This window comes from Stegodyphus dumicola, chromosome X2 (assembly GCF_044657685.1).
Source record: "Stegodyphus dumicola isolate Sdum_Otavi_A_Nest chromosome X2, ASM4465768v1".
Lineage (NCBI taxonomy): Eukaryota > Metazoa > Arthropoda > Arachnida > Araneae > Eresidae > Stegodyphus > Stegodyphus dumicola.
The window spans coordinates 38,978,984-38,994,326 of NC_140781.1; the positions used below are offsets into that span (position 1 = coordinate 38,978,984).

Genomic DNA, 15,343 nt, shown 5'->3' on the forward strand with positions numbered 1-15,343 from the left:
ATGATAATCTTGTAGCTTTTGTTGCTTGTTATGTTTCCTTGCAAAAGAATCAGGAAAAATATTTTCTTAATAGAATTTTAAGCATTGCTTTATTAATGTAAGTGTAAATATTCAGCATCTTGCTGAAGTTTTTTCTCATTTTAGATCCTTTCAAAATTGCAATTAAAGGGTATAATATCTCCTGAGAAATACCAGCAATTAGAGGCACAAATGGTAAGCAAATCTTCCTCAATATTAGTATAATACTACACATGTAAAAGTTGTTCTTTGTATATAACTAAGTCCTTATTAATTATCTAAAATTAGCTGTCATTTAGTTAGTCTTTTTTTTCATGTGATTTACATAAAAAATATTAATTTTCTTATCATTTTTATTTCTAACCTGGAAGAGTTGCTCAAAGTTTTGATTCATGTTGCACATTACAAATGTTGGTCGTAGAAAGTTTTATCAGAATTTTTAATCTGGGCATAGGTAAGGAAATTCAGCTGAAGTAAGAAATCAGATTTGCGAAACATACTATAACATAACCCTACATCATATCAGTTTTAATAGATTTTTTTCTTTTTCTGCTATGTTTTTTGATAGCCATTGCTTATTGTTTAAACACTATTCTAAGCACTTGTTTTCATTTAATGAATACTCTCATTTTATCTGTGTCTCTTTTACCTAGCTGGATAACCAAAAACAGATACTTGCCCATCAGATTTTGATTTTTAAAGGAATTTAAATTATTCTTATTATCATTAATTTTTTGAAATCGTATTCCATTAATAAGAATAACAATTGACTTCATTCTCTTCTTAAGTTATTAGAAATAGGAATATGGATTTTGAATTTGAACATTAAAAAAATAGATGACATTATTTAGATTTCATAGTATTACCATCTTCCAATAATCTCATACAATGTTTTTTATTGGAGTGATCTTCAACCTGTTGCTTCTTTCATTATTAAATGTGCAATTGAGATAGGATAAATTTAGTTATTTTGATCATTGGCATCCTCACTGATTATAATAAAAATGGTGATTGAAATCATAATTTATGCACAAGTGTGCAGTTTCAAACTTGATAAGTAATTTGTATATCAGAAAGTTATGCTCATTTGCTTAAAATTAAAGTAGTGCTATTTTAACAAATTATAAGAAAAAAATGATGGCAAAATTCTCATAGCTGGTATAAAAGTATCACTTGAAAACAAATTAGTGCAAAAAAAGTTAGCGGAAATAATTTTTCTGCTTATTAATTATTTTAACGTGGCTTCTTTAATAGTTTCTTTAATGGTTCATTATTTTAACATATGAACTTTATAGGGGGTCGAGCCAAGCTTCTTGAGATTTTGTTTTAAAAGAAGGATGAAAATAGTCGGCTTTTAAAGAGAACCGGGCATTGATATTTTGTATGGGGTCGATTCTTCTTGTCTATTGTTGTTATTATCATCAGTATCAATAAATGTCTGGAATTTTTCTAATACAGACTTTATTTCATTTTTTTTTTACATTTTGTTGACATTGTTGTTCATGTTATTCATTCTGTTTCCTTTTGAAGTTTTGGCACATTTATAGACAGTACTCGTATGTTGCATCTTTTAAGATTTTGTCAAGTGGTATTCCCAAAAGCTCACTTTAGAAATCTCTTTGATCTTTAAAATGCATTAAACAAATGGTTGCGTTTTAAATTTTAAACTTGGCTGCTGCTTTGCAAACAGCTATCAAAAGCTAGTCCATTATTTATGAAGTATACAACAGACCTTAACTGCCACAATTTCTGGTCACTGAGCTGCATCCTTGAAAGATATTCCTTCATTAAGGAAGCCTAAGTGAGCTGTCAGAGAACGTGAATAGGATTTAGATGTACATTTTAGTTCTTTGCCTCTAAATCAGTTCATTATCTTCCTGAATATTTGCAGAACGTCATAAATGCAGATGATGGGTAGTTTTTCGAAATGATCGACTTTTGGGTTTTCACAAATGTTCATTCTTTGCTTCTAAGGCATTCAGAATTAGCAACCAAATTAATAAACAAGTCATAAAAAAGATAATTTTGAAATGTAGTGATGTATATTTTCTTAAATTTTGCTTGTAAAAAATAATTGTTTCTTCATTCAATCTTTAAATTAACTATGATGAATTTTATAAGAAAACATTTAGTTCTTTGAATTGCATAAAGATGAGTATGCTGTTTTTCTCATAAGTTTTGGTAAATATTTTTATTGAAGAGTTTTCGTATGCACAGTTCTGTTAGTTAATAAGAGAGCAATTCGGAAAGTAACCTCCATTATGATGTTGTAAGGTTTATCCTAAGTTACTAACAGTTATTTTTAGTTAAAGCCACTGTCCTATCTCTCCTAATTTCATCTTACAATTTCCTGCCAGAGCGAGTTTTCAGAATCGCGGTTAAATCCAAATGAAGGAAGAGCAAGAATTTGAAGTTCTACTGACTACGTTAGAGAGCCAGAGATTCTGACCAGAGCGTGTTCGCCTTTTAGGCTACTCGCATTCTAAAGCTATTTCTACGCTCGGCTGGCTGCATGGGCGTTTTCGTGGTTTTCCCCATGTGTAACGTGTATACGAGCCAGTTTCCCTTAGAAAGTCCTCCACGAAGGCATCCCTCCCCTTAGGCAGATAGCCCTAGTGTGCTTTGCCGTAATTAAATAAACCAAACCAAACCAATCTACGCTCGGCCGTATTTCAGGCCCTTAATAGCTTCGCCGTTTAGTTAGCGTTAAGGGGCCAACTCTTGTAGAATCTTGATAGCTTCGGCTATATCTCTTTAGTTAAGCTTTTTCCTTAGTATTCCTGAGTTCAAGCCCAAGTGGAGGTTTTGCTGTAAAATCCAAGAAGGAGTCAACTGTTTAATTTATTTTGAATAATAAAGGGTAATCAACCCTTCTTACGTTTACGTTTCTATTTTTCTGAACTATGCGATTATTCGCTTACCAGTTCTCAAGGTTCCACACATTTAGCTGTAAATAATGGGTTGGAACATTATAATGTAAATAAAGAATTCCGCGTAGCTTCAACCAATTTTTTATTTACATCTGAAATGTACGGCTGCCCTCTAATTTTCAGCATAGTCACCATGTTTATTCAAGCACTTGCCACAGCGTTTTACTAACTTAATTATCCCTTCATAAAACTGAGCTGCCTGCGACCTCAATCAACATCTCACAGTGGTTTGAAGTTTCTTATCATCAGCGAAGTTCTGTGCCCCGAGCCACTTCTTCATTGAAAGGAACAGATGGTAATCAGAAGGAATCAAGTCCTGTCTGTAAGGGGGGATGTTGAAACATGTCCCATTTGAATTGGCGCAAAAATTTTGTTCATGGAGCACTGTGAGGACGAGGGTTATCGAGCAGGAGTGTAACTCTAAATGTCAGCAGACTGCGACGTTTGTTATTGATGACACTTTTCAGTTTTCTCAAAGTGTTGTAGTGCATTTTAGAATAGATTGTTGTACGCGCTCCATGAATTCGATAAGCAAGATTCCATTAACATCCCCAAACACGCTGACCATAACCTTCTTAGCTGGCAAAGTTCGATGGTCTTTCCTCAGTCGTATCAAAGAACCAGCATAACTCCATGCCATTAACTGTTGTTTAGTCTCAGCATTCATGTGCGCCATCCAGATTTCGTCGCTAGTCACTATTTTGTTAAAAAAATTCCTCATCTTCCTTGTGGTATTGGGAAAAAAAGACTAAGGCATCGCCCATTCAACTAGTTTTGTGGATCTCTGTGCGAATTTTCGGCACCCATCAAGCACAGACCTTTCTGCAGCTTAATTTTCTGGTGACTACCTCATACAAAACAGTCCGGGAAATGTTCGAAAATTATTGTGAAATGTCATCAGTTTGTTTGATGAGATCATCACTCACTACAGACGCTCTCCCGCTCCTTCATTCATCATGAATATTTCTTCTTAATTTGAAAAATCTCACCCACCGACACACTACACCTTCAAACATATAATTCACGATGAGTGTCTGCCAATGACAGATTTTTTTGCCTAAACAAATCATACATCTCTTACCTCGCATTTGGCGGGATTTTCAATAGCAGTGCACATTTTGTGACGTTATAACCAGCACACGCGTGACAGTAGGAGACTCTCACTGAATCACAGATTGCTTGATGTAACAATGCCTCTCCACCCACTAGTACTAGCGCCACACCGCAATAGAGGTTATTTTCCAAATTGCCCTCGTATAGTTAATAACAATGCACCTATGAATTATGGATCAAGTGAATAATATATAATACATGAATTTATTTACATCATGATAGATGTACTGAACCTTATTTAATTAACAAAGGAAGCACTTATAAGAGCATTTTTTAGTAGCACATTTTTATTTGTTTTTCCATGTTCTGTTATGGGTAAGGTGAGTGCTTTTGGTGTCTAGAACAAAATCCTACCTTTGATTGGAACATGTATGTAATTTTCTTTCTTATTTTTAGTATTGTTTTCAATATATTTTATACTGTATTGTTTTATGTAATTATTTTCATTCTTGAGATACCTAACTATTATATGAAATTCATAGAATAAGAGATATTCATTGATTGTCTGCTTACTATTTTCTTTCTGTTAGAAGACTGGTCAGGAGCCTTGTTTGGAACTACTCCCAAATGACAATTTAGCTCATATGACTAATTTTGATGATGATATCACACACCTGATGCGTACTATAGTTCAGGCTGGTGAACGACAGCATCTGACTTGGTTACAAGATGTTTTGCTTGAAACATGTTATGTCAAATTAGGTAAGATCGATAAAAGTAAAGGTTTGATATTTTTTTGATAATTAAGGTATTTTAATTATATAAAATCTTGAAATTGGGAAATTTTACATATTTTATTGCTAAAAATACTATTTGTGGTCTTGAGACTATTTATTTCGCATAAAATGTTTTGATATAATTATTTAGTGCTTATTTTTTATTATATGTTAGCGTGAAAAACTTTACGTTAGCAGTGTTACCTGCTGTTTGGTTTCAATCTCTTTTTGCCTGCAAGGCGATATAACGGCTATCAATCACCGTTGTTTTCCTTGGAAAATGTCTTTGAACGACAATAACGATGGTGATCTGGTGTATTCCAAAATACACTGCCCTTTATCCTGCATGGATGGTGCCATTTAACAGTGCCTTGAGCAGCTATCTTGGAACTGGAAGATTTTTCGATGCTGCCAGATGGAACTTGTATAACTGTGTTTTCAGAATTAATTTATTTCTGTGTAATTGTTTCCACAGTTATATAATTTGCACTATGCTATTCTTTTTGCCCATTCAGTATGAAACACTCTGTATAATTTCTAGAAAGAGTAAAGGTTGTACTAAGGGTGCCTAAAACATGCATTTGAAATATATGTACATTCATCTGATTAATTGTTTTTTTCGTCAGTACTCATTGCACATTATAGGTAGATATTAGCTGGAAGTTTACCTTGTGAAAGGTTAATTTTTTATGTCCCAAAATATTTTTTATTTGAAGCAGTGTGCATTTTCTTCAAGACTTATAATACTTTTATGAACTTTCCGTCAATCCACCAAAGCATTTTAATTAATTGTTTCCGAAATTACAGATTTTTTACTATGCTATTCTTCTTGCACATTCAATATAAAACACTATGTATAATTACTAGAAAGAACTAAGGTTAGCCTTTTTACTAAGGGAGCCTAAAACATACATTTGAAATATATGTACATTAATCTGCTAAATTGTGTTTTTCTTCAGTATTCATTTCATGTTATAAATAGCTATTAGCTGGAAGTTTACCTTGTGAAAGGTTAATTTCTTATGTCCCAAAATAATTTTTATTTGGAGCAGTGTGCATTTTCTTCAAGACTTGTAATATTTTTGTAGACTTTCCATCAATGGACTGAGTCAGTTTTCTGTTTTTATCTTGGCTAGCCAAGTCACAGAAGGCTTAACTTGCTTGCTTATGTTCCCAAAGATTAAAAGTCTATTATTAAGAGTTTGAAGTTCATTTTTCACATACATATCGAGTACCTTCAGTGTTTAAAACATTCAGTATTATTTCTAAATATTATATTATTTCCATGTCAACTAATATATTTTAACTGTTTTCACAGGCTTGAATACATATTTGCCTGAGCCTGTACCATTGTATTCCATTAGTAAGTATTTTAGATTTCTTTAACATATTATGTCTTTAACATATTATGTCTTTAACATATTATGTTTATGCATATTTGTTTACATATTTGTTTTCAGGAACATATTTCAGGTCTTTTACATATTTGTTTTCAGGAACTGAATTAAAGTCACATTTGAATTTTTGATTTAATTTCTTCAAACATGATAAATATCAAGCTTATATCAATGTTACAAAAATTAGTATACATATATAGATAATCATCCATCATCTCAGGGAGCTTTTGATTACCCAGATCTCTAGTATAGTTTGTATGTGAGATGTTGCTATGTATTTCATTAATGCTGCACCTCACATACACACAATACTCAAGATCACTCATACAATTAGTGTTTGAGATTATGTATGATGCTGCTGCATGTGATTAAATAGTATACATGTAGATAATCATTCATCATCTCAGGGAGCTTTTGATTACCCATATCTCTAGTATTGTTTGTATGTGAAATGTAGCTATGTATTTCATTAATGCTATATCTCACATACACCATAATACTCAAGATCACTCATACAATTAGTGATAGTATGATGCTGCTGCATGTGATTAAATAAATTTGAATGAATCTGTGTTCATTTTAAGATAAATTTATACTGTAAACTTGATGTAAATGAATGTGAAAAGTGTAGTTATTTATAATATAGGATTATAGCAAATGAAGGAACTGCAGTAATATGGGCATTATAAATCTTAATCCTGAAGTTTGTAGTTTATTTCTGAGAGATGTATGATACACATTTACAAACACATTAAAACTTATTATGGCAAACATTTCCCAATCAGACAATCTTCTGTAGGCACACCTGTGGAAGAGACTAGTATTTTTTAGAATATAAATAAACATTGAATATCACCCCTCTAATGTGCTGAAAATGTTTAAGGCTACTAATTTCATGGCAGATCAAAGTTTTTTGGAATCATGGAAAGTTTTTTTTAGGATATATCACTGTATATTCATTTTAAGAATCTTTATACAAAATTTATGAAAAATCTATGAATGTGAGGTTCTGCATTTCCTTTATTAGATTGTTGAATTTTATTTCGAATTCTGTTTCACCATAAACATGGTGCCTGATATCTAAAACAGGTGAATGAGATTTATTTATCTGTCATATGCAGCCGTTTTCTTCAGTGCCACTGATTTCATGTTTGTATTTATTAGTTGCATGATATTTATCATCATTAATGTAATTAGTCCAAAAGAAACTCTTGCAGTCATTTTGCAAAAATACTTTATGTTGAAAAACAGGTACTCCCATATAGTGAGAGTGCCATTTCTTAAGAGCATGTTTTTGTACATGTCAGTGATATCATCAAACTTTGGAATCAATCCTACATAAGGATTGCATATTATGTATGATACCCAATAATTTAAATTTTACACATAAATGTAATGATATTAATTGCTCTTATATGTTTATTGGAATTGTCCTAGTAAATTTATGAAATATATTATATTATTTTACATAAAATCTAAGGTTCTGAAAATGTGTACATCGTACAGCTTTTGTAAAACAAAAATAGCAGATGATTAAGTTCTATAGGAAATACTTTGAATGTGTGTTTGGTCAAGTAGTAACAAGGCCTTTGCTTTGCAACTTATTAAAGAGTTAACTAGTTTTCAACTTATTAAAGAGTTAACTAGTTTAGTCTTTGATGATGCATTTTGGACTGGGTTTGATTAGACAAAAGTTATCTACAAAATCTTCAACCACAGTTCGAATCAAGAGAAGTCCCGTGGATTTTTTGCAGTCCAGTAGTTTTGCATCCTTTTCCCCATAATACGAGCTGCCTTAGAGGACTTGATTTTACGTGTTCCTGTTCTGCGTACCAGGGCTTTTTAACTGCAGAGGAAAATTTTCCATTTCAGATAGCAGTTTTTCAGCCTCTCGTTGTAGGTAAGAAATATAACAAGAATTTCTTGCCATAGAATTTGATGAAACATGGTTGAAAACACATGACAAAAAGGACAACGTATATGAAAATTTAAGCATTATATAAGAAGAAGCAGAATCAATTGAAAAATTTCTTTAATTATATCAGAGCCAATATAAGAAATTTCGGGATGCCTTGCAAGCTACGAGTTGGGGGCACCCTAAGAGGATCCCTTTTAATCTTATACTTTCCGTGGCATGATCAGACCTTTCCATAAATTATTATCACTAATCATTTTATTTTGAAAGTTTATTAGAAATTATGTAATATTTTTTGCTTGTGAATAGTTTTCAGAATAATAGAATACAAACATATTAAAAAACTGTAATGTAACACGTAATATTACGAAAGTGTATATATTAAAAAGCCTAGAAGTCTATATTAAAAAGCCTAGATGTCCAGCGTCTTTATTTCCCTAAACTCAAAATTGTGAAACATTTAAGAAGTCCTATGGAAATTTTAAAAATGTGTAAAAAATTAAGCTTACCTTAGTTTATTATATTTTATAGCACACTTCTTTTAATCCATTTTTGTTTTTACAATAAATACTATAATGCACACATTTACTTAAATAGTCAGTTTGATTCAAATTTAATTTTTTATCACATTTCATTTCATTCCTCTTACTTTCACAATATTGTCACATAAATCACATAATATATAATTTTTGTTTATAATATGTGATTTGATATTTTATATTGTTACGTTATTTTTCTTCCCTCACGTTCGTACGGGGTTCATAGATTTGAGTGAATAACGACGACACTTGATGAAGTATCGAAGCACACTTTATTTAGCCAATGTTAATCAGGACAGCTTCAAAGTCACTTTTTACAGTCGTTGAAGATCTACTATAAACACGCTGGAACAATCAGTGACACAGCCTTCAGGCTATCACGTTGAAGACAGCTTCACGGCAAAGCACTAGAGTACAGCTCCTGACTCTTCTCGGTTGTTCTCGGAACTCTACGTACTCTCGAGATTCTCCACGTTACAACTCGCAGTGCACTCGACGATACACAAGAGTACAGCTATCGACTCGGTTCAATCGTTCCCGGAGCTCACCACACTCTAAGACAGAACTCGACGATGCCCTAACTCGCAATACACTAGACTCTCTTGGCACCAACTCGCAATACACTAGACTCTCTTGATGCACTTGACGACCAACTCGGCGCTAGACTTCGCATGGACTGACTAACTCGAGACACTCACTCAATGACTGACTGTTAGCTCGCTAGACGAGACACTAACTGACTGCGGACCAGCAGGTCCGCTTGCGTTCGAAAACATTCTGGGCTAAACTGGTAAGAATTCGTTCCAGAAGGATTTCCATCTGTCCATGGTATATCGCCTATTTTGTCGCTAAATAGGCGATTTCTCGCCAAATGGGTAATCCCGCATTTCCTTGCCATATTGTGGCAACCCTAAACCTGCTTTGCGGGGAAGCTATTTCACCGCGCATGTACATTTCATAACAATATTTTGATACTTTCTGATTTCTTTGTATGGAGAGCATTGTTTTACACATTTGCATAATTTTAATTCTCTTCCTACGTGGTATGCATCTCGGTACTGCTGTTTGTGTGCCATAGAAAATTTGGGCTTTTTTCTTTAGATGCTGTATAATTGCAAATTAGAAATGCTTTATTTTATGGATCTTACTGACGATTGTTAATTCCCAATGTGCAACAAAACAAATGTGAATTTTAATGAGTATGATTAGTATAAGAATTTTTATAAGGCAAAACGAATGAAAAAAAGCAAATGATAATAATTAAATTCATTGGGATATATCTATATATATGTACAGGCTATTGGCATTAATAAATAAAGAAAGCAAGTAAAGTTTATACAAGAACTGTGTTTTGAAGGTATTCAAAGCATGGGTCTTCCATGCAGGAAATTATGACGTTAGATACGAAAATAGTAATAATAAACGTTAGTCTAAAAACTTAAAGTCTGTAACACTTTAAAAGTTATCTTAGCATTTTAAAGTTTTAAAAATGTGAAATATAAAGTTTCATTGAAATAATCCACCGCTTGACATGAGATCTTAATTTTTTGGAGGGTTATTTTCATACGTTCTTATTTACATCATTTTACGTTCAGTAACATGAACATATTATATCTGGTTGTAACGAAAATTTTCCGCCAAAAAATGTTTTTATTATAGTTAGGAAAAAAAATGAAACCAGAACTTTTAGTGCGGGTAATAATCACCACCTGAATCTATGATTTTCTGCCAACGTTTTGGTAGTTTTTCAAGGTATTCGGCCCAGAAACTTGGTGGTTGTGAGTCTAAAAACAGATCAACCTCATTTTGGACTGTCTGTGCAGAATGGAAGAAAGCACCAGTAAGATGTAGCTGCAGGTAGCGAAAAAATGTAGAAGTCCGAAGAAGCGATGTTGGTGCTTATATGGTGGGTGTGGCAAAAGATCCAATTTGAATCCGTACAGAGTCCAGCCAGTGAATGCAGATACATGTGGTCTTACATTATCTTGATGGAACATTATCTTTTCGCGTCGGAACTCAGTTCAACATTTTCCCTTGATAGCAGCGTCAATACGGACTAGCATCTCGCTGTACACCTTACTGTCGAGCGTTTCACCTTTTTTCTGTATAACCTTTATGGATAATACCACGGCATTCCCCCACATGCAAAGCATGGTCTTTTTATTATTCAAATTGCGCTTTGCGACTCTGCCGATGGGCTCACCGGGTGCAGATCATCCCCTTTTCGGGTTATGTTGTTGAGTTGAAGCAAAACCATTTTTCATCACAAGTGACGATCCAGTCCACTCTCCCGACGGCCTCACCGGGTGCAGATCAACCCCCTTTTCGGGTTATGTTGTTGAAGTAAACCCATTTTTCATCACAAGTGATGATCCAGTCAAGAATTTTATCCTTGCGTTGATATTCGAGCAGATTAGTGCAGGCATCTGCTTGAATCAGCTCATGCGGCACTCAGCGATTGAATTTGTACGTTAAGTGCATGCGATGCATAGCGCGAGTAATGGACATAGCATTAACGTCTAACTGCTTAGTAAGCTGTCGAGTGGTTTCATAATGATCTTCTTCCACAAGTTCTCGCAGGTGGACCCCATCAATATCAGTAGGCCGGCCAGAGCTCTGCTTCTTGAAAAGTCATAATCTTTGTTTTTGAACTTTCGGTACCAAACCTTCTCAGTGTCATATGATACAACATTTGTACCTAAAGCTGTACACATGATTTTGGTCACATTCTGTAGCTGACTATTTGCAATAGAACTGGATGTAAATGATGGTTCTAATCTGGTAGCATGATGGTTTTATTTCAAACACCTTATACTTAATGATAACGGTATTTTTTTACAAATTTTACAGCGCAGTGTTATAAAGCAAGTCTCTATCTTTGAAATGCCAAAAATGTTTTGACAAAATATGATTAAACACGCCAACGCGCATTGATATTTAAGGTGGCGGGAAACTTTCGTTAAAACCCGATATTTAGAATTATAAGTCAGAAAAGGCAGAAATATTATAAAAGTCAACTAAATATTTATCATTTTCTCTTAAACCAAATTCATTCATCTTACCACCAACTGAGGAAAAAAACTAAATCTTTACTATCAAATAAAGTAAAAATTCAATTAAAATTAATTTTGAGAAGCTGTACTGTATATATATATATATATATATCTTTCTCTTCTGAATGTAAATTAGTACAAGTAGGATAAAGAGAAAATATTTATGTCAAAAAACGGGAAAATGTGAAAATACCGCATCCGTAAGCAAATTGAAGAAATCAGACATTTACGATTGTCTAGTGCTTAAAGATAATTTGTTCTGCATTTTTATTCTGATACTAGAGTAACTATATCCATCGGACTTTTGGGAATCTTCCACCTGAATGGGGCAATGGAAGTCATTTATGGAGACACCCTTATCGGACCATTGCGTCTGAAATAAGGAGCATGAATGTGAGTTTTAAATTTTTTGGTTCTGAAGGCAAAAACCAGCATCAGTTTGATTGCAAAATTCAAACATTCAGACAAGCATACATTTTTTGCAGTGTTATTTTTGAACTGCTGAGCTGGAATTTCAGTGCATGCAAGACTTCAAAAATTTAAAGTACAAACGTATTGTTTAAGTGAGAAATTCAGTTTAGTTTTATTAAAATTTATGCATGGCTTGGCCTCCAAAACTAGCCCTGATTATATTTATTATATATAAACGAGAAGTAAAAATGCATCAAGTAATTAATATACATACAAATTATACATATTTATTAAAAGTAATAAACCTTAAGTTCATATATATCAGTATAGCATGCTAAGATAAAAACTTTCAATTTTTAGCTTTACCTTTTATTTAAAATGCAGAACTAAAATAAAATTCATCTTATAGTGCATGATAGCAAAGATGCCTTTTAATGCTATGTTTTAATTTGCAGCAGAGAAATTATTTGAAAGACTTCTTTTTATTTTTTATTTGTTTTATTCATTTAATTAATTAATTAATTTTTGTCTGATATTAATTTTAACTAAAATTTTCAACTTATATATAAATAGCTTATTATTCAGTTTTTTTTGCCTTGTTGTATAATTTTTTAGAAAATGAGAGTCTAACATTGCATATCTAAATTTCCTTGTAAAAACAGGATGCAAAATGTGTGAATTGATACAGTACTGTTATAATTATTATTCCAGCACTGCTGCTTTAGATTAGTGTTTCTCAAACTTCTTTTGGTTCAGAGCTAAAATGTTTAAACATTTTTTTTTGTCTGTTGTAACCTTTTCTCTCTGTATTTTTTTGTGTGTATAATTTAATTAATAAAAGTTCACTGTATTTCTCTTATCATTTGATTGCTATAAATATGTTTAAATACCGTCGAAAATAGTAATATTAGTGATAATAATGGTGATAATTCAATGCAGCATTAGTATAGTATTAGTATTACAATAGTAACAATAATATCTTGATATTAAATCAGTAGAAAATTGAGCTTGGCAAAAGGTCTGTTAATAAAATAAGGATTAATATTCATTAAAATATATAGATCATTTCAACAAGGCATTTTTTTTCCTTTTGTCACTTTAATATAAAGCGCTAATACTTTTATGAATGTGATAAATGCAATATTAATAAACAATTACTTCTTTTAACTAAATATGAGTATATTTAAGGAGAAATATAAAACATGGTGCTAGTCTATATGCAGTATATACAAGCTTTACCGTTTTAGCTTTACCTTGATTTATAAATTATGCCTAGTCATCTTATTTAAAACAGTTGGCCCTTTAAGCCCCCTTAGACCACAATCTCATCTCACTTCTAATGTCTGAGTTCTTGATAGATAATTGAAATTTTTTCAAGGGCATAGCGTAGCTCACTCTGCAGAACACTGTTTAGAGCAAGTCTGTGCTGCAATTGTTAGACCATGATTTTAACTAATTACTTAGAAATGCTGACACACTTGTAAAGTAATATGTGGAAATGTTTGTAAGAGAAAAGCTTTTGCTCTTACGAAGCTTCATGCTTTTATTTTAGAGGAGGCAACATACACTGCCCTTCAAAATTTAAGGAACAGTGTGTTTTTGTGTCTAATTTGAGAATGAAGCAACATAGAGACAGGAAATTCAGAGTGCATGTTCACTAAACAGTTATTTAATGCATATGACATAGATTGTTTTCTTAAGTTCAACAGAAACACGAATAACAACAAAAAATTGCACTCATGGCAGAGAAATACAGTCCTCGAGAACATGCAATATTCCATTCTGTCAATTATGAGTCAGTGAAATGGGAAGCAACGATTAGACACGGAGTAATCCTTGGTCAAGTTCACCTAACGACCTCAGAGGAAGACTTAAAAGCAGCAACATGTCTCCCAAAATAATTGAGCTAGTCATTCCCTCCGCTCTATACTCTAGTTATTCCGTAGTAGCTGCTCTACGGAAATTTCGGACTTTGAAGAGGATTGCAAGAATTCCAATGAATGTTAAAAATCTTCGGAAAATGATAACGAAATTGAAGAAACAGGATCGAGTTCATCCTGAAAGACGAAGAAAACCTGTTTCTGTAGAAGCAGTATAAGAGGTTGCGCTTCAGGTCGTAGAGGCCACAGCTTCTAACTTTTAGGTTAGCACCATTTGTCCGGCGTATAGCACGGGCGCTGGATAGACCACGTTCAACTGTCCATAAGGATCTTGCGAAATATCCTCCGATATTATCCTTACAGCCTTTCACTAATGCAGCGGTTGACACGCAGCACATGATTTTAACGCTCGACTCTCAAGATATACTTTAGAAGCCCGAGCTTCCTGCAGTCGCGCATAGTTGTCCATCAGAAGAAATACAGGACCAGTAACAGCGGCATATGGGCAGACGTATTAATCAAGGATCTTGTCTTCATATCTCATACCGGTCAAATGTTCCTGCATGTATGACCACCAAGACCAAACCCAAACCCTTTTGCACCGCCTTTGTAACTGTGTATTTATTTCACCTTGCTGTAATTTTGAGTAAGAGAATCTTAGTTCAAACACCCTTCCTTTAGAATTTTTTTTGAAATAACAATGGTTTTATAGTGCGACCCAAGGACATTATTAAAGGCACATAGTTACCTGGTGTTTTTTCAGGCATATCAGTGACCAGTATAGTGGATACAGGCTTAAACTGATCTTACTCAGCTAGACATAGCCATTACAATTAGCGGTAGTTATGCAATTTAGATTTACAATAATTACCTTAAAAGGTTTATTTAGTATTTAAACAGTGTAATTAGAGTATGACAACTAAACTCCTTCTTCTAAATCTGAAACTACATTTTTAAAATACCTGTTTTTATTTTTCAGCAACTATGGTGTGTTTATAATCCATTGCAGTTTCACTGAAAATACAGGGTGTCTGAATTAAATAAACCTATTTCAAAGCTGCCTACAAGCAAAACCAACAATCAGAAAATTGTGAAATTTTGTGGCTTAATGAAGGGAGTATGATTTCTCTCAGCGGAAAACAAATTAGTTACGAATAGCATTAGTAGAGAGCGAATGGATCCGAAGGATTACCCGCCGCTTCCTCCGCCCGAGATTGTGAACGTTAGTAAAGAAAATCTCTCTGGTTTACCCGAGGAGATATGTGCGTTTGCAGACAAGGTGTTAGGAAAAGGTTGGAGTCAGCTATTAAACAAGGATTGTTACGATGCGGAGGATTATCAACTCGCGCTTCAGCAAGTTCTGCTTCTGAA

At 33.3% G+C, this 15,343-nt stretch overlaps 1 protein-coding gene across 5 annotated transcripts in view; it reads left to right on the forward strand.

Annotated features, from left to right (window-relative positions):
• Positions 1-15,343, forward strand: part of tim (timeless) — a 163,480-nt gene that overhangs the window by 130,911 nt on the left and 17,226 nt on the right. For 3 of the 5 annotated variants that reach the window (XR_004757809.2, XM_085809428.1, XM_035356772.2), the window contains 3 exons: positions 145-213; positions 4,592-4,763; positions 6,096-6,140. Coding sequence is in view for 4 of the 5 variants with exons in the window: in XM_085809428.1 (XP_085665554.1) it covers positions 145-213; positions 4,592-4,763; positions 6,096-6,140 (286 nt within the window). In the remaining variant the exon portion in view is untranslated. Of the gene's footprint in view, positions 1-144; positions 214-4,591; positions 4,764-6,095; positions 6,141-14,951; positions 15,150-15,343 lie in introns of those variants that run through there. The other 2 variants (XM_035356774.2, XM_035356773.2) reach the window with 2 other exon arrangements.